Source organism: Stegostoma tigrinum, chromosome 27 (genome assembly GCF_030684315.1).
Source record: "Stegostoma tigrinum isolate sSteTig4 chromosome 27, sSteTig4.hap1, whole genome shotgun sequence".
Lineage (NCBI taxonomy): Eukaryota > Metazoa > Chordata > Chondrichthyes > Orectolobiformes > Stegostomatidae > Stegostoma > Stegostoma tigrinum.
In genome coordinates, this window is record NC_081380.1 from 40,603,620 (window position 1) to 40,624,500 (window position 20,881).

Below are 20,881 nucleotides of genomic sequence, written 5' to 3' on the forward strand. Positions count from 1 at the left end.
AATCTCACAGAGTAATTTCTAAGCATGAATGTTTTAAAGCGAGAGCAGATTTAAAATCAGCAAAGTAGGGGGTCGAGAAACAGCCTGCAGAGTGCACTCAGTGAGCAATGAATTTGGTTGAAAGCTTGGTTGGCAAATTGCTTTAAAACGCGTGTCCCGGTACAACAGCCCCTGCTTTAACTGGACATAAAGCAGCAACATGTTCAGTTTGCCTTTTACTGCGAAAAAAACCTTTTCAGAATATCTATGCACCACCAGACCGTCTTAGATTCATGGAATGTTACAGCACAGAACAAGGCTATTAGGCCCATCTATCTGTGCTAGCTGTTCGAAAGACCTGTCTAATTAGCCTCATTCTCCCATAATGCAGCAGATTTTATCTTTTGAAATATACATCTAATTTCCTTTGCTAATTACTAATGAATCTGCTTCCAGTGCCCTTTCAAGCAGTGCATCCCAAAGCCTGAACAAGTCATTGTGTAAAAGAAGTTCATCCTCTCATTCTTTTTGCTGATTATCTTTGAATCGGTGTCCTCTGGTTACAAACTCTCTCCCCACCAGAAATATTTCTCTTTATTAGCTCCAATTTGAACAACTGCATTAAATCTTCTGGTTGTAGAACAGTTGCAGCTTCTCTCAACTCTCCATGTAATTAGAGCTCCTCACCCCTCTTATAATTCTGGTGAGTCTTCTCTCCATCCTCTCTCCTAGACTACTTCAACATTTGTTAGCAACTTTCAAAACAAAACCCCACCCATGCTCCCATTATGTAAACGTTTGCAGAAACGATTTTCTGCACATTGATCATGCCAATTTGCAGTGTAACAAGTGGTTGTACGCCTAAAACCGCAGAATATTCTGGAACAACTTCTCGTTAGAAGTGAGTATATTTTTAGCCTCCATTAATGATTCAGCCGGCAGACCAAGGAACATGCAAGACCACAGCAGGCCCCAAAGTATTTCTAGCCTATGATGTAGTTTTTGAAGTGTCGCTGCTGTGGTAATGGTGGAAACACAACATTGCTATTTGTACACAGCAAGATCCCACAAACAGAAAATGTAACTATGACCTGATAATTTTGTTTCTTATCACAAATAATGCAGGGCGCTCTACTATGTGCACCTCAGAGAGCAAACAATCTTTGGGTTGCACTTTAAATTCTTAAATTCAGATTTTTAAAATTTATGAAGGGATACTTGTAGTTGCATTAAGTAACGTTCTAAAAGTAGATAAAGCAGGCCCCCATCTTAAAGAGATCAGTAAATCCTTCAAGTGAGCAGAAAATTCTTCTCTCATTAGAGCCAATATTTAAAGTGAGAGGAGAAAGATTTGAAAGGGAACTGAGGGGCAATTATTTTACACAGAGAGTTGTTCATGTGTGGAATGAACTTCCTAAGGAAGTGGTGGATGCAAATACAACTGCAATGCTCAAAAGACATAAAAAGACATTAAAAGATAAGTACATAAATCAGAAAGGTTTGGAGCGATATGGGCCAAGCACAGGCAGGTGGGGCTAGTTAAGTTTGAGATTATGTTCAGCATGGTTGAGTTGGACTGAAGGGCCTGTTTCCATGCTGTATAACACTGTGAATCAGTCTTCCGAATTCTCCTCTAAGAAGAGTATTGGTGGTTGGATCATCACATGTAATTATTCTGAGTTAGACCTCTGACTAATAAGGGAGTCAAAGGTCACTTGGAGGGGGAGGGGGCAGGTGGCAACAGGAAAGTGGAAATCAGGCCATAATCGGATTAGCGAACATCTTAATGAATGCAGAGTAGCCTTGAGGAGCCCAGTGGCCTGTTTCTTATCAGGATGACAGCATCTCCAACAGTGCTGCATTCCCTTGGTACTGCTTTGGAGTATCAGTCTAGAAAAGAACATAAGAAATAGGAGTAGGAGTAGGCCATCCTGGTCTATCGAGCCTCCTCCAGCAATCAATAAGATTATGGCTGATCCTTTCATGGACCCACCCGCTCACCATAACCTTTAATTCCCTTAGCTGTTCAAAAACCTATCTATCTTTGCTTTCAAAAACATTCAATAAGGTAGCCCTAACTGCTTCACTGGGAAGGGAATCCCACAGATTCACCACCCTTTGGGTGAACAAGTTTCTCCTCAACTCAGTCCAAAACCTGCTCCCCACTTATTTTGAGGCTGTTCTAGTTTCACTTACCAGTGGAAACAGCCTCCCTGCTTCTATTTTATCTATCCCCTTCATGATTTTATACCTTTCTATAAGATTCCGCGCTCCTCCCCCCTCATTTAATCCCAATCTTGCGTCACAAGCCAACCCTCTCAACTCTGGAATCCACCTGCTGAACCCCCACTGCAGCCCTTCCAGTGCCCGATGTTTATGACCGAGCCTCTAGTGAAATTTGAACGATGGCCACTATATCAGACACACTGTCCCAGTAAATGCAGGAGTCTGGCTTCAAGTCCCATCTGCTCCAGAGGCATGTAATAACATCTCAGAACTGGTGGATTCGAAAATATCGACGGAAGTACCTGAGGCTCAGCAAAGACTGGATCTGCAGACTTTGTAGGAACCATTGGTTTGTAGGGTAGAGATCATGGACCACAGAAAGAGACCATTCGGCTCATCATATCTATGTCTGATCAGTGGTAAAGACACCAATTAGTTACACTCTTCTGTTCTAGTCAATTTTCCAGACCTGGCAAGCACCAACTATAGATCATTTAAATCAGCGTGTTCAGAAATGTTATTAGACACCTCTAGAGCAGGTGAGACTTGAATCCCAGCCTCCTGGCTCAGAGATAGAGACATGACCACTTCACCACATGAACTCCTGTCTTGTTTCTGATCTTTGTCCAGAGTCCTTTAAAATTCTAAGCAAATTCATCAACAAGGTCATTTTAAATAGTCAGGAAAGATTCTGAAAATGCAAATGTTTTGGAGTGGGTTTTGTATCACAAAGTGTTATGACAATGCTCGTGGCCTCCTGTTTGGTTTGAAAAATGCATACACTGGGAGACATCTCGACTATTATTTGGATCATTGCAGTAACTAATGCAATCATTTTCCACAGTGTTATCATCTTTGTCACTGTCATCAATCTTAGCTCACTGTGTATTGGTACAAGGCTTTGTTATTACTCTGCAAATCCATTCTGTTTGCAGGCTCGTGGGAGCATAAATTTATTAAAAGCAAGACAGCCATGCTCCAGTTCCACACTGGCAAAGCAGCGGTGGTGAAGGTGCCAATGATGTATGTCAGAGCAACTGTGATGGCCACCACAGATCATACCCATGAGTGTGATGTTATCAACCTCCCATACAGTGCGAACGCCAGCATGCTGCTTGTAGTCCCTTATAAAACCTTCGGCCTGAGACACATTGAGAGAGAACTCAGCTGGGAAATGGTTGACAACTGGATCAAGGAGATGACCAACAGGTAGAGTGGCAGAGTTAATGATTGCATTTGATTTGTACTCTTTCTTAAATCATAGGATTATAGATTCCCTACAGTGTGGAAGCAGGCCATTTGGCCCATTGAGTCTGCACGAACCGCCCAAAGACCAGCCCACCCAGACCCCACCACCTCACTCAATCCCTGTAACACTGCATCGCCCATGCCTAACACACCTAACATACACATCCCTGAACACTACGGGCAATTTGGCAAGGCCAGTCCACCTAGCCTGCACTTCTTTGGACTGTGGGAGGAAACCGGAGCACCCGGAGGAAGCCCACGCAGACACGGGGAGGATGTGCAAACTCCACACAGACAGTCGCCCGAGGGTGGAATCGAACCCGGGTCCTGGGAAAAATGATCCCATCAATTGACTCTTACCCGAAATGATCTAGTTAACGACTGAGATGATCAGATATTTGGTCATGTGTGTGTTTCTGCACATTTGCATTTCTCAGGTGACTGCAGAAACCACTGCTGACTCTCTCCGGCCACAATAGCAGTAAAATCCAGCCTGGTAACACCCCATTCCTAACCTTTAAAAGGCAGTTTGAACTATTTTTCTGTCCAATCTTCACACGCATTATCCTTGCAACCTCTCAATGATACTGGAAGGTTGGTGCTGTGTTTATAATAAGCTTGCCTTACGAAGGGATGGAAGGACATGGACAGTAGAGGGATGGGGAAAGTAGGTTATTAAATGGATTTGATAATCAAACTGAAGTACCTGTTTGGGATCTTATGAAGGTGACCTGATGACAGGTCAAGAGTAAAGGAGAATGGTGACTTTAATCAGGAACATTTTGTAACCAATTTTAGTCACTTCTCTGAAAATGCACACCTTTGTCATTAGTGTTTTTCATTTCTCACACTTCTTGTCCGTTCTGCCAATATGAATATTCCTCTTTGGTTATCACATTGTATCTACCTCTCCAGGGAACTCAACTGATGCCCCCCCCCAAACCAAATCAATCATTGTGTTTAGTTGAAATACAGGCATTTGGCATTATTGAAAGATATGAGAGGGGAAATAGAGAGCAGCTATTTAACCTGGTGGAAGAACCCAGATCGGAGAGAGAGAACCTCAAAGTCAGATCTAGCAGAACCTTAAAATCCTCACTCAGTGGTGAAACCAGGTAGCATTTCTCCACACAGCATGTAATGGAAAAGCTTGAACCGTGACACCCCAGCCAAAAAACTGTTGAGGCCAGTCTTAATTTCAACATTAGAATCATGCAGTCACTACAGTGCAGAAAGAAGCCATTCAGCCCATCAATTATGTACCAACCCACCAAAAACATTCCACCCAAACCCACAAACCCACTTTTCCCATGCTAATCTACCTACACTGCACAGCCCTGGACACTGTGTGCAATCTAGCTTGGCCAAATACCTAACCTGCATATCTTTGGACTGTGGGAGAAAACTGGAACACCCAAAGGAAACCCACGCAGACACAGGGTGAATGTGCAAACAGACCCAAGGTTTGGAATTGATCCTCGGCACTTTGAGGCAGCAGTACTAACCACAGAGCTACCATGTTGCCAATCATTTGGTTTTTCGTTTGCAAGGGATCTATTTATTAAGCATGGGAGAGATAATCTGAACTGCAGATGCTGGAGAATTCCAAGATAATAAAATGTGAGGCTGGATGAACACAGCAGGCCAAGCAGCATCTCAGGAGCACAAAAGCTGACGTTTCGGGCCTAGACCCTTCATCAGAGAGGGGGATGGGGAGAGGGAACTGGAATAAATAGAGAGAGAGGGGGAGGCGGACCGAAGATGGAGAGTAAAGAAGATAGGTGGAGAGAGTGTAGGTGGGGAGGTGGATGATGACATGTCCATCATGGGCCTCCTGCACTGCCACAATGATGCCACCCGAAGGTTGCAGGAACAGCAACTCATATTCCGCCTGGGAACCCTGCAGCCATATGGTATCAATGTGTACTTCACCAGTTTCAAAATCTCCCCTTCCCCTACTGCATCCCTAAACCAGCCCAGTTCGTCCCCTCCCCCCACTGCACCACACAACCAGCCCAGCTCTTCCCCCCCACCCACTGCATCCCAAAACCAGTCCAACCTGTCTCTGCCTCCCTAACCGGTTCTTCCTCCCACCCATCCCTTCCTCCCACCCCAAGCCGCACCCCCAGCTACCTACTAACCTCATCCCACCTCCTTGACCTGTCCGTCTTCCCTGGACTGACCTATCCCCTCCCTACCTCCCCACCTACACTCTCTCCACCTATCTTCTTTACTCTCCATCTTCGGTCCGCCTCCCCCTCTCTCCCTATTTATTCCAGTTCCCTCTCCCCATCCCCCTCTCTGATGAAGGGTCTAGGCCCGAAACGTCAGCTTTTGTGCTCCTGAGATGCTGCTTGGCCTGCTGTGTTCATCCAGCCTCACATTTTATTATCTATTTATTAAGCATGCTGGATAGCTGAAACGAAGATTCAGAGACAATCTAACTGAATGGCAGAGCAAACCTGAGGGAGTATATAGTCTGCTCCTATTCCTTTGCTCCTGGATTTCACTGTTATTGCTTAGTCCAACCAAATGCCCTTGGATGTGTGAGGGAAATCCTATCCTTTTCAATATTGAAGGACTGCACAAGGAGTTCACACTCGTATGGATCTGGGCTAAATCCAGGAGTGATTTCTGCTTGGAAAATCCTGTCTTTTGATAGTCTGTCTGCACTCAATTACATAAGAGCACAAGATGTGGATCTAAGGCTCTATCTTTTTTTGGATGGCAAGTTATGAGGTGCAGAATTTACTTCTAAAGTTAGTGGCTGGGGCAGAAATAAAACTGGCTGACATCACAAGTTTGGATCTAGTACTGAAAGGGAAAGGGGTTGAATGAACACGGGAACAGGGCAAATAGAGTCATTTGCAGCTAGCCAGGATAAATGGACTGATTGGGACTAAAGGTCTGCTTCCATAATGTCGCCATGATGAATTCCTATAAGGCACCACCTTCAGGAGAGGATTTGTAAAAAGTGACACAGAGTTAAAGAATTCCGCACAAGCTGACTGCTCATTTGCAAGGTAGTTTGCAGCTGGTCCCAGCGGGGGGCTCAATAAAAAATTTATAATTTTAGCATTTAAAATTTAGTGTAGTCAATTGAAATTTAAAACCCAATTAACATTTACAGCCTACTTTGAAATAGTACATATAGGACTCAACCTAATAGGATAATATCATGCTGCTAGAGCCGATATCTTATTAAACAGTTTTTTATAAAATGGGGATAAGTGATAGAGAGATAATTCATCTTATGTTTACAGGCAATTTTACTCTTTACTTCATTTCCCTGAACTATTAAAAAAAACACTTTGGTTATTAAAATCAGCCTCGTGATTGGCTGGCCAAGTCATTTTGTGTTTCCTTTCAAGGTCTTCCCTCCTCCAAGACAACAACTGATGTGAAGTACAAAGAAAGAATTACATTTATACAGTGCCTCTCTCGACCTGGGAATGCCTAAAATGCTTCACCATCTGCCATAGATGCAGTGATGGGGTTTTAACCACAACAAAATAGTTGTACCTGACAATGTGATACATACGTTAGCTCCTGTGACATTGTATTAGATATGAGTAATGTGGCATTGAAAGACTCAGTAGACATTTCATAAGCTGCTGGCATTCACACATATCACAATGTATAGATAGGCAATATCATTGTCATTTCAGTGGCTGGGCTAATGCAAAGCAATTTGGTATTTGCATGTCATGCTCCAAGTGACCCCAGTAAGTTGGAGACTGAGACTTTAACACTGTCAGGTCACATGACCTGAGATAGTGACAATATCATGAGCATGCCTTTTAAAGGTACATTGTAGACCGGCTGTGAGATCAAACACAGCAACTACCAATAAACCATAGTCACTGCTGTTATGTCGGAAAGTATGGGGTGTCACCAAAGCAAGTTAAATGATAGGATGATTTAATTTTGTGGGACGTATGTTGACCTTTGAAGAACTCCTCAAAGACCAGACCTTGGTTGAATGTCTCATTTAAATGTTGGCACTTTAACTGATGTGCAGCACTTCTTCAATACTGCACTGAGAAATTAGTCTAGATTACGTGCTCTGGTCCTGGTCCGGGACTTGACCTTTCTGATTCAGTGGCTGGGGCACAATTACCAAACCAATCTGACACTTAATCCCGTGAGGCCTCCGACACCCATCTCAAGTAGCTGTTCATTACCTGTGGTATAAGGTTGTGAATTAGTTGTAGTGTAATTAAACCTTGCACCTTCCGCTCATGCAAGATTAGTGCCTGATCATGCAATGAAGATGAGTGAGAGTCACAGATTTATCCTTAAGAACCTGTCATGATGTTCTGTCCCTCTTCAAGACAGCTTTCATTGGTTTGCAGAAGTTTGCAACGTAAAGAATAGGTGATGGATGTGTCGTGCCAAGTTGACTGTTTGTCGAAATCTGGTAATCTGTTACCTGAACGAGGTAGACCCCCAAAGCCCTGGTCACAACTGATAATTGGCCAGCCAGCCTGGCTCACTAATGGATCTTGGAATGACAGACCGGGTACAGGGAGTTGGAATTGTTTCCCATTCCTCTCGAGATACCAATACATCAGTTGATGGAGTGGCCCAACTTGCCGTTGGGAAACTCACCCTGTCCTTGTTTTATAGATTCATAGAGTCAGACAGCACAGAAACAGTCGGTCCAACTTGTCAATGCCGACCAGATTTCTCAAACTAAACTAGTTCCAATTTCCTGCCAATACCCCATATCCCCCTAAACCTTTCCTATTCATGTCCCTGTCCAAATGTCTTTTAAATGGTGTAACTGTACCTGCATCTACCACATTCTCTTTATCTTGAAATATTCCAATAGCATCCTCAGAAACACTTAGGATTCTTTTAACCAAACTCTTAGGACTGAGGTCAGCGATGTGTGTCTTAATTATGAGAAAATGTACACCAGAACCAGAGGAGCAGACATTTTGATTTTGCAGCAGCTTTGTTTGCAGATGCTTCCTCAAGCTAATGGGTTTTCATTTGCATTAGACGCGCTGATGATCAAAAAGTAAATTCTCCTTTTCAAGTGCATTCAACACAAAGAATACTTGTTCCCCTGGGACTCTTGCAGCCCAAGCCTTTAGCCAGGCACAATACAGGTGCTGAGATTCCCCTGGGGAGATGGAGCTTCAGACTGCATTTTTTTCTGGTGGAAAGTTGTCCACTTTTCCTTGATCACACAACTGGGATGGACTTTCAACATTCCTGGTCCCATAGCTATGAATCTATACCTAAACCTTCTGTACAGCCCAAGATTCCACTATGTTCAACATTCACATGGCAAAAACAGTCATTTATTGCCATGATTCACATATTAACCAGGCGCAATAGTTTTGGAATGCTGTATGCATTCTCCACTTCAGTACAGAAAGTGCTAGAGGAATTCAGCAGACAAACAGAGTTAACCTTTTGAGTCAAATATGACATTTTCTATTTTTATTTCAAATCTCCAGCAGTATTTTGTTTTTGCATTTCTTATGTAGAGTCAGAATTGTACAGCATGGAAATGGACCCTTGGCCCAACTAGTCCATGCTGACCAGATATCCTAAATTAATCAAGTCCCATTTGCCAACATTTGGCCCATATCCCTCGAAACCCTCCCTATTTATATACTCATCCAGATGCCTTTTAAATGTTGTCATTGCACCAGCCTCCACCAGTCCCTCTGCCAGCTCATTCCATACGCACACCACCCTCTATTTGAAAATCTTGCCGCTTAAATCCCTTTCCCCTCTCACCTTAAACCTATGCCCCCACCCTGGGAAAAGGGCCTTGGCTATTTGCGCCCCTCATGATTTTATAAACCTCTATAATGTCATCGCTCAGCCTCTGACGTTCCGGGAAAATAGCCCCAGCCTATTCAGCCTCTCCCAAAAGCTCAAACCCTCTAATCCCGACTACATCCTTATAGACCTTTTCTGCACCCTTTCAGGTTTAACAGCATCTTTCATACACCAGGGAGACAACGTTAAGTGACAGATTAAGGTCTAGTCTAGGTACCTTATTGGAGTCAGTAGTTACTGCTACAACAGGCTCAAACAGCAAAATTTCATAGAAGTTCACTCACCCTATGCTCTCTCTACTTGTGTGATCAATAATGTAAGACAGAGATACAACATTAGTATCCCCTTGTGATCAGGACTAGATATGTGTCTATTGTATGTGGATTTTTAAAAAAAAATCTTTCATAAAGGTGAATCACTTGGTAAGAGATGGCTTTGTACGAGTCAATAAACTGCTTTATTGCCCTTAATGTGGATGCAGAAAGCAACAGTTCTGAACAGATTCATTTACTTCGATCAAAACAGCTTGGGTTTTTTTATTCAAAATAGAACAAACATGCCCCACTTTTGTCACATCACTGGATCATTTTATTCAACTTTCCCTGCTTTTCCTTTGCCTGACTGATTGTGTCAGCATTCCATTGCAAAATCCTCTCATTCCATTTTATCTTCCCCTCCCCGCAGAGATTAAAGTAATTTCCAATACAGCGAATAAGACAGGATTTTTTATGGTCTTTTGACTGGTTGTTGTGATGAAAACAACTTTCATGTGCCACATTAATTATCTCTTGGTCAGAATCCATCGGTGAGCCCCCTTGGTGGTGGAGAGGAGGGGAGAAAATGAAGCAAGTTGGCTGTCGTGAAACACTTGCACTCTTCTTCTGATAAGAGATCTATTTGGAATTTACTCAACCCTGCACCATTTAAGCATTGCCAGTGGTCAATTGACAGCTATTTGTGGACCTCAACATGCCCCTTCTCCAATGAGCTGCTCTCCTGGCACCCAGGAAAGGTGACTAGTTACTGAAATGGGTAGCCAAAGCCACCTGTCTGCTGTTTTGAGGAAGGGGATGATTATTTGACTCAATAATGGGCCAATCCGAGGCACAAATAGCAGGCAAGGGAGTGGCATCTGAAATCCACCCCTCTGCCCTTGCCTCTGACCCTCCAGAATTCCCTGTCCCCAAGATAACATGGTGTCAATGTCCTTAACTGGTCAGCCAGTGGAGTACTGATAATAAACCTGAAAGCTTGTACACATTAACTCTACAGAAACATGAGGGAATTGCTAAAGCAATTAGCATATGTATGTTGCAGCAGGAAACTGGTTGATCTAAACGGTCTGGTGGTATTACATGTCGACTTTAGTGTCTTGTTTCACAAAGTACAAGACAAAGAACTATTTCAATAAAGTGTTGGCCTGAAGACACTTACTGCACTTGTAATATTCTGATCTATCTTAAGTGCCATATGAATGAAAGCTTAATACCAACATTTTGCACAAGGGCCTCTGATTTCACGTGGCTATCATTAAAAAGAGATTAAACACTGACCCTATCAGCTGTAGTGTCCGAGCTGTGGGCTGTAGCAACAGTTATGTTGATCACAGTGAATTCAAAACAGCTGGGAATGCTCCATCATGACGAATCTCTGGCTGTTGTACAGTGAATTTCTAATGCTCTTAATTATATGATAGAAACAAAGAAAGGACACAACAAGGAGAAGGCAAATCAGCCAATTCTGGTTACGTTGTATCATGGAAACCTCTCGAGTTAGTTCCTATTATACTTTTCTCATGTATATTGAAACCCTGGGAAAGTGAACCTTTGTTACCAACCCTTATTGCTGTCAAGAGTAGCTAGGGGTCTACCAGAAAGCTCTGTGTTTGGAGTCACATGTAGGCCACATTGAGTAAGGGTAGCACATCTCCTTCCCTAAAGAAACTGGATGAGCTTATCCAACAGTTAGTGATGGCCTCATTGTCCCCATTACTGAGACTAGCTTTCAACTCATTAAAATTTAATTCTACCATCTGCCATACATGGGATTTAATTCCATTTCTCTGGAGACGTAGCCTTATCCTCCATTCCTGTGTCTCTCCTGTTACATCTCCTACCCTTTACCCATAACCCTGCAAATGTTCTCTCTTCAAGTACTTCCAATTCCCTCAGAAAGTCATTATGGAATCAACTTGCATCACACTTTCAGGCAGTGTGGTCTTGCAAGTTACTGCTTCAAAAAAAGATCTTTGTTTGTCTCTGGTTCTTCTGAAAATTATTTTTCAACTTTTCCTCAGGGCCACTGACTCTTCTACCACTGCAAGCAGTTTATCGTTAACAACTATATTTTAAAAAATCGTTATGATTTTGAACATCTCATTGGAATCTCCCCTCAACCTTCTGTGCCAAGGAGAGCAACCAATGATGCTGTAGCTTCACAGTGTAACTGAAGCCCCCATACTCTAAAATCATTCCAATAAATCTCCCCGCACCAATTCACGAGGGCAAAACTTATTGTTCGGACATGGAGGAGAGGCATGGTATAGTGATAAACCCAGAAACCCAGGTTTATGATCGAGGGACATGGGTTCAAATCCTACCATGGCAGATGTTGAAGTTGGAGTTCAATTAAAAAATCTAGAATCAAAGATAACATGATGGTGACAGTGTATATGTTAATAGTTATAAAACTCCCCTTTAGTTCCCTAATGTCCTTTAGGGCAGGAAACTGCTGTCCTTACCTGGTCTGGCCAATGTGTGACTCTAGATCCACAACGACTTTTAATCGCTCTCTAGCATTAAGGGATGGTCAGTAAATGTTGGCCTAGCCAGTGATGCCCACAGTCCATGAACAAATCTTAAAAAATTTGAATGCCTCTCTTGGTCCGCAACAACAAAGTAGCACTTCACATTCTTGTACCTATAATTGTCATTTGTGATCATGGAGAAAGCTGCTTCCTGGGTGACTGCAGACTCATGCAATGTCCTCAAGGTGTGCAAACAAGACAGTGAATGTGCATTTTCCTATTCTAATATTGGGGCAGCAATCTTTGGCGCTTGATGTTTTATTCTGTAACCAACTAACAGCATATTGCAACTGTTAAACACAGGATAATTTCTTCTCAATAATGAGTCACCAGAGGCTGACAGATTTGTCCAGTGATGAGTTTGCCTACATAGTGGTGACAAGACATCAAAGTAACTTGTGATTTGAAACACTTTGAGACATTTCTTAAAAATGCAAGCCTTTCTTTTGACTTTATTTATAGCTGATTTCTGCTGCCTGGTTCATGAAATCGACTCACATAAGATCAAAGACTGGATTACTCCCAAACTAGTCTCTGTCAAGAAACTGAAATGCAGGCACCAGCTCATTAAAATTTGATACTGAAAATGGAAATACAAAAAAAAGGAGCATTAGAAGTCTTAAAATAGTATTTTTGAATATCATGGCTTTTAATTTACCCTGCAGTGTATAAAATTTATATTTACTTCACATGTTTGACTTGCAGTGTAAATTGGCTAACAAAATTCATGGATTCAGGCATACTTCTGACATCAATAGATTGAAACATTAGGCAATAGTTCTGGTTTGGTTGACATATTAAGGTTTGTTTTTTTTTCGAAAGTCTGAAAACTTATAGAGCACTTCACTTGACAGGTGCCCCATGTTACTGAATTCACCGGAGTTCTGGGGCTGTGACATCAACAGCATGCACTTCATAACTCACCAAGTTTGCTACAGAGACCTCTGTCCATGTACAAACTGAGGAGGACGAGGGTGGCTATGATGTGAAATTTGCATCGTTAGAGACTGAAGGAAGAGACAGGCACTTTAGTGTTGCTTGATCGACAATCTGCAATTCTCCAACAACCATTGGTAGCAGCTCCAATGCCAAAAGGCAACAGCAGTTCAAACAGAAAGGCCCACTATCACCTTCCCAGGGCAACAAGGAAGGGACAATACATTTCAGCCTTACCTATGACACCCAAACCCGAAGAACACCTTTTTTTAAAAAGATGCTTTTAAAAATTGACATAATTGCAAGGAAAAGTATGACGTACTGTGCCTGCTACTAATGCCTCTGTCTTCATACATACAATTCATAGAATCCCTTGAGTGTGGAAGCAGGCCATTCAGCCCATCGAGTACACAACACCCCTCTGAAGAGCATCCTACCCAGATCCATCCCCGTAACCCTGTATTTCCCATGGCTAATCCACCTAGCCTGCACACCCCTGAACACTACAGACAATTCAGCATGGTGAACCCACCTAGCCTGCACATCTTTGAACTGTATGAGGAAACCACAGCACCCAGGGGAAACCCCACACAGTCACAGGGACAATGTGCAAACTCCACACAGAGAATTGCCCAAGGCTGGAATCAGAACTGGGTCCCTGGCGCTGTGAAGTAGCAATGCCGGCCACAGTGCTAATCCTGGAGATATGAATAGTGGCACCCTTTTTTGTAAGAGTTAGATTGCATTGTGGTGGTTAGCTCTATCTTATGCCTACCTCCTGAGCTGTGTTAATGCTCTGCAGTGAAACTGGAGTTGGCCGGGTCACAAGCCTGGACAAAATTATGAAGACCCTAAGCTGCCCAAAATGCCATTCTTGACCTCCTCATAGAATCATTACAGTGTGGAAACAGGCCCTTCAGTCCAATAAGTTCACACCAACCCTCAAAGCATCCACCTAGACCCATCCCACTAATCTACACATCTCTGAACCCTACAGGCAAATTGGCGTGGCCAATCTGCCTAGCCTGCACATCTTTGGACTGCAGGGGGAAGCCGGAGCACCCGGAGGAAACCCACGCAGAGACGGGGAGAAAATGCAAACTCCGCACAGTCACCCAAGGGTGGGATTGAACCCGGGTCCTTGGTGCTGTGAGGCATCAGTGCTAACCACTGAGCCAATGTGCCGCCCTAAATTGAATCGCTCACATCAGCTGTAGCTCTGAATTTTAGCTGACGAGAAAGGATTTGTAGAAAAAAGAAACATTTAGTCAAAGCTTTTATCCAAAAGTGAAACATTATGTTTGGCAGCAGCTTGATTGGAAGGAATGTTGGAAATATGACATTCATTCAACTTTCGGCTCCACTTCAGATTTTTTTTAAAATGGAGTTTTCTTCTTTAACCTTCTATTTTCCCAAGGTATCCACAAGATGAATGGACCCATTCACCCACAACAAGAACTTTTCCTGAGTGCTAGGCTGTGTTCACATGTCAGTGGGCCAATGTGTGGTGGCTAGACCTCTTCCTGCTTTCCCTGAAGCTTTGGCCTAAGGGTACAGGAGATGCATTTTCATGTGTCACCATGAGGAAGCATGGGTGAGACAAACATTTTAACACCCATGAACGGGTTTTTTTATTCATTCAGGAGATGTGGTTGTAACTGGCTGGGCTAGCATTTATTGCCCATCCCCTAATTGGCCAGAGGGCAGTGAAGAGTCAATCACATTGCTGTGGGTCTGGAGTCACATGTCGGCCAGACCAGGTAAGGATGGCAATTTCCTTCCCTAAAGGACATTAGTGAACCAGCAGGGTTTTTTTTCTCTGACAATCGACAATGGATTCATGGTCATCATTAGATTCTTAATTCCAAATTATTTTGCAGTTGGACTCAGAATGCACCATCTTGCTGTGGCAGGATTCAAACCCTGGTCCCTGGAACGTTAGCTGAGTTCCTAGATTGGTAGTCTAGTGATAATACCACTGGGCCATTTCCTCCCCATCTTTGGCTCTCTGGGTCATTTCAGAGGTCAGTTAAGAGTCAACCACATTGCCGTGGGTCTGGAGTCACATTGAGCCAGATTGGGTAAGAGATGGCAGATTTCCTTCCCTAAAGAACATTAGTGGCCAGTTACATTATCCCACAACAATCGATGGTAGTTTCAAGATCACCATCACAGATGCTAGTTTTGTTTCATATTTCATACTTTTTTGTATGAATTAAATTCAAATTCCACCAGTTACTGAGGTGGGTTTTGAACAGTGGTCCCAGACAATTAACCTGGCTTTTCAGACTCCTAGCCCAGTGATATTATCACTAAACCACCAACTCCCACCGTGGTTTGCAAATAGACAGGCTGTGCACTGACAGGGAGACATTTATATGTTTGGTTCTCTTTTACATACTGATGCTAGTCAGTTGTGGAGGTTGAAAATGAGAAACAAACCAGTAAATAAAAGTGGACATCACACTATCTATTTTCACCCATATACAGGACAAATTTAAGGCTGAGATGATGGGAATTTCTTCTCTCTGAGGGTTGAGAGTCTTTGGAACTACTTGTCACAGAGAGCTGTGGGACATAGTCTGCGCACTTTTAAGGCTGAGAGGCAGATCCTTGTAGGAGCAAGTTACTTCAGATGCTGGAATCTGAACTGAAAACAACAAATGCTGGAGGTCATAGCGGGTCAGACAATATCCAAGGAGAGAGAGCAAGCTAATGTTTCCAGTCTGGATGACTCTTCATCAGAGTGTTAGCTCGCTCTCTCTGACCCGCTGTGATCTCCAGCATTTCAGACAGATCTTTGATCAGTAGGGGACCCAAAGATCACAGGAAAAAGATAGGAAATGGATGAGAGGAATATTGGACCGGTCATGATTTTTTTGAATGGCAGAGCAGGCTCAAGGGGCTGAATGGCCTACTCCTGTTGCTATTTTTTATGGCTTTATCTCACATCAACCTATGAACGTTGTGTAAGATTCACACGATATATATCTGACCCATAGCTTTTTTCCATTTTTTTGTTAGATGTTACTGTGTAACCTGCTCACTCTTGGCTAAGATATCAGTTAGTTAACCTTCTTTAACATCTCTATCAATACCTCTGACACCGATATATTGATCTGTAGAAGTGGAAACTGTGTTAATGATGCAAGCTCCGTAACATTGGACACTTGAAAAGGACTTGTAGTAAATCAGGAGGTAGTGGGGATGTCATGGTTGGGGGATTAATACCTCATATGTTATAGAGGAAGACGTTACCAAGCAACATGAAGAATTTCGCAGGTGTGAAGCCCAGGAAAGAACTTGTTTAGGAAGTTTCAATTCTTGCTTTGTACTGAATTAGCAAATGTCAGACAGCTACAATTGATCTCAGTCCCTACATTGAAGGAGTAGTGAAATAACAGTTTGGGTTCCAGCTTTCAGTTGCTCCTCAGTAACCTTTCCTTGAAGGTGTACATGTCTGGTCGGAGCCAGTTTGCACGTGTTTTATACACAGACTGCCTCATTCATTACCATCTGACATCAATACTGCCCTGAGCAATGGTTCAGAAAGGGTCTGATGCTGACACAGTTTTATTCCCAGTGAGGAGTCAGTGTCTTTGAACGAGGGAGGAGATAGCGAAGATTGACAATGATAAACAGAGAACAACAAAAGAACTGAAAAAAATGTAATGCTGATTAAAGGTCCAGTTGCACGTTAAAATTTTATGGCATGCCTTTCCCTTTAAGTGAAATATCTTACCTGAACACACATATCGTAATTGAGTGTTGGATATCTGACTGATTTATGTCTGCTCTTTCACAGGACAAGGGAGGTCTATGTTCCAAAGTTCATTCTGCATGGCAACTATGACCTAATTGAAATGTTTCAAGGCCTGGGCGTGACAGATCTCTTCAGCAACAAAGCAAATCTGTCTGGTATTTGTGAACATGGAAATTTGTATGTTAGCTCCGTGAGTAATTCAGTTGGTGTTTTCACTACCCAGTAGCTAAGTTGTTAAGATGTTGGACCAATGGGACAGGCACATGGGTTCAAACTGTACTGGGGCACCAGGAGACATTAAATTCAATTATATTTCCGATTTGCTGGATTAAAGTTAGTATCAGAAAAGGTGATTGTTAAGCTAATGGTCTGTTGTTAAAAATCCATCTGATCCCTTTTAAGGACGGTAATCTGGTGTTATATTTGATCTGGTTTATGTGTGACCCCAGACCCAAAATATACAATGTTCATTCTTAATTGCTCATTGCAAGCCCATGAGTTGGATTTGGCCTTGCCTGTGATGCCCAGACTCTGTGAATAAATAAATACAGTCAAGAAAACTACAGAAAGCTACATCTTGTATATACCATGTGCTGTGGTAGCAAACCGAATGTGATCTAGTTGAATGGTACAGCAGGCTCAAGGGGCCAACGGCCTACTCCTGTTCCTATTTCTATGTTCCAATAAGATGCACCAGGTGGCCATATACCCCACCTTTCCCTGCAAGACAAGATTCTGACCTGTGCTGAGATCTGACTACTATACACTACTGTGTCCAAGGAACCAGCCTTCATTTATAGACATTGACAATGTGTTGGGACATTACGAAACTGAAAGCAGCTGGGAGATAGTCATTGGTGATTCACAACCAAGTCTCATACAATCCTTATCTGCTTCTCAAGTGCATGCAGTTCACCACTGTCTTACCGGCAAAAAGGTCAGTAACTAGAAAATGGAGAGCTCAGATAAGTACCGAAATATATGTAGGATACAATGTCGAAAAGGTGCTTGGAGGAGCTGATTCAACAGCATCTTGTACAAAGGAACTGAATCTCTATTAAAAAAGATGGGTGGTCTTCAGGACCATGTGGATAGAGCAGGGCAGTAGGACTAAAACAGAAATTGCTGGAAAAGCTCATCAGGTCCAGTAACATCTGTGGAGAAAAGGACAGAGATAACATTTCAGCCCCAGTGACCCTTCCACAGAGGGATTTCTCTCCACAGAAGTTGGCAGATCTGCTGAGCTTTTCTAGCAATTTCTGTTTTTGTTTCTGATTTCCAGCATCTGTAGTTCTTTCGGTTTTTGTTACAGTAATAGGACTAATTGGTCACTCTGTTGAAACAAACCAGCATTTGCAGACTGGGCTAAAACTTCCTTCTGTGATGTATCATTCTGTGACAACTGAGATGCATCTTGTTAATTTTACTCCTCCTTAGGCTTTGGGCCCTGTTGCTATTCAAACTGAGATTAGATAATTCAGAAGATCTAATTTAGAAACATGCTCCTGATAGATATAACTCACCAGTTAGTGGTGTGCACCAACAGAGCTATGCAGTGAATTATATGAATGCATATCAAATATTTGCTGACTTTACCAATATTACTTTTTTATTTCCCACAGCTGAAGCAACATGTTACACTGAAGGTGGATGAGGAAGGAAGTGAAGTTGCTGCTGTCTCTCTTTCTGGCTTCATGCCTTTATCTTCACAAGCCAAATTTATGGCCAATCGCCCATTCCTGTTCTTCATCCTCGAGCATCATACTCAATCACTGCTGTTCATGGGCCGAGTAATGAACCCTTTAAACCAATAGAGAGAAGGCAATGGGCATGACCATGGAAATTCCAGCAAATATAAAGGCATACTATGTTAAATGTAGAAGCCAGAGAAATCCCAAATTAACCACCACACAGCTTAATTATTCACTTTACGCTGTCCGTTCTTACATTGTAGGATAATTTGCAGGTGTAGTAGCTCCATTGCTGTAGATTATTAGTTTTCAAATCTAGTTGGAGGTATCTGGCCATATTTTCCAGAAAAATAATGCAGTTGGAAAATCAAAATGAGGCGAGAACAAAAACGTGCATCCCAGCAATTTGGGGCAGGACAACGCTGGTGCGTAATTTCACTCCTCTGTGCCCCTCAATACACTGCATCTATACTTACATTTGGATGTTCCTTCTTCACTTTGCAGTGTGGGATGTTTTATTTGATTTTATGCCTCTACCAGGAGATCAGAAAGTTTCACTTGGGTTGGGTTTATTGGGTTGACCCAAAGTATTACAATTGCATAGGACAAGCTGGATGATCCAGAGGACCTTGTAGTCTATAGTAAGCTTTCTGGCCTTAGCTAGGAAGTGGTTAAGCAGCTATAACTGGGCTCAGCACTGCTTGGCTCAGGGGAAGAAAATAAATGACAGGGATCCCTTCTTCTTGTTGCCCTCCTGTGCGTACATGAAGGACAGGTGAGGAAAGGATCAACCTTACCAAGACTAAACAACCTGCTGACATTCACACATAAAGAATATCCATTCAGATAAAGAATGGGATGTGATATTGGCAGTATCGCAACCATACCTCTTCAAGTTAAAACTCACTTTTTAAAATCAAATAACCGGGCAAATCTTTAGAACAATTGAGTATGAATTAAACTGGAAAATTATTTTGTTTTAGGCAAAAGATATTATATATTGAAGTATATGCTTTCTACTTCCTTCACTACTTTGCCCAAAGACAGGTTAGACTCACAGCACAGGTAGGACAAGGATGTAGGTTCAAAACTCACCCTAACCAGGTCACCAATCTGATCCACACCAGTCATCCAGACTCCCAAAGAATCCACACTGCCAGGGCAGCATTCACATTGTAGTCTGCAACTATAAATACTTTCTTGAGTTCACATGGTTCTTCCTGCCTTCCATTGGGATGTGACAGAAAGATTTGTGAGTCAATACTCAATCTGTTTGGCTACAGAATGAAAACAACTTCTGTGGCCATCATAAGATAACAAAATGTGGAGCTGGATGAACACAGCAGGCCAAACAGCATCTTAGGAGCACAAAAGCTGATGTTTCGGGCCTAGACCCTTACTGAGGTTTGTCTGGAGGGAGGAGGGTAACTTCTTTAGGTTAGGCATCCCTGGAAGAGGCTTCGCAGTGAGGTTAAAATTGTATCAGCAATAATGGGAACTGCAGATGCTGGAGAATTCGAGATAACAAATTGTAGAGCTGGACGAACACAGCGGGCCAAGCAGCATCTTAGGAGCACAAAAGCTGATGTTTTGGGCCTAGAACCTTCATCAGAAAAATTTTTCTGATAAAGGGTCTAGGCCCGAAACGTCAGCCTTCCTGCCCCTAAGATGCTGCTTGGCCTGCTGTGTTCGTCCAGCTCCACAATTTGTTATCTCGAATTCTGCAGCATCTGCAGTTCCCAGTATCTCTGTGGCCATCATGTCCTGAACTGGGACTTGAACTCAGAATTTCTGAAGCAGTGACCCATACCACTGCACTACAAGACCTCCATGGCCTCTGTATCTTACTCCTTACAAAACAATTGTAATCATTTTCAATTTGTGAACTTTTCATACCTTATTAGTTGACATCCATTTCAAACAATCCTCAATATGTTTGGCCATCTTTTAAATGGTTATGGCACTATACTAGCTATTGAGAACTCATGAAGTCAAATGATAAAATTGAATTAAATTCAATAAATCTGCTGATTTGTGTGTGAGCAGCAGAAAAGTGATTGTGAAAATTGTTAAAGAGCCAAAAACCCAACTCGTTCACTAATAGCTTTCAGGTAATGGAATCTGTCACCCTCAGGCAGCGTGTTCTGTATCATCCCATACTCTGTGGTTGACTTGTAATGCCCTCCAAATTGGCATAACAGAGCAAGCTAATCAGTGGGTCTTGGGGTAACCACAGAGTTGACTTTGTTTGTCTGCATCACCTACATCCTGGTAGTCATCTGGATATTTCAGATATTTATTGTACTCTGTAATGAAGACAAATGTGTCTTTCCAGGAGAGACTGCCATTGCCCACACAGGTTGTGCTCTGCAGCAGTGATTGTAAAACCTTTCCAGAAAACTACAGACTGAAATCAAGGGCCATTACCTT

General features: G+C 42.6%; 1 protein-coding gene and 1 long non-coding RNA gene across 2 annotated transcripts in view; one reads left to right on the top strand and one right to left on the bottom strand.

Annotated features, from left to right (window-relative positions):
* Positions 1–19,988, top strand: part of LOC125464763 (heparin cofactor 2-like) — a 25,697-nt gene extending 5,709 nt beyond the window's left edge. Inside the window, exons 2-4 of the mRNA XM_048557563.2 lie at positions 3,141–3,414; positions 16,803–16,950; positions 18,383–19,988. Coding sequence (XP_048413520.1) covers positions 3,141–3,414; positions 16,803–16,950; positions 18,383–18,574 — 614 coding nt within the window. The 3' untranslated portion in view covers positions 18,575–19,988. The remainder of the gene's footprint in view (positions 1–3,140; positions 3,415–16,802; positions 16,951–18,382) is intronic.
* Positions 18,362–20,881, bottom strand: part of LOC125464764 (uncharacterized) — a 40,097-nt gene continuing 37,577 nt past the window's right edge. Inside the window, exon 4 of the long non-coding RNA XR_007250074.2 lies at positions 18,362–18,560. This is a non-coding gene — a long non-coding RNA (uncharacterized LOC125464764). The remainder of the gene's footprint in view (positions 18,561–20,881) is intronic.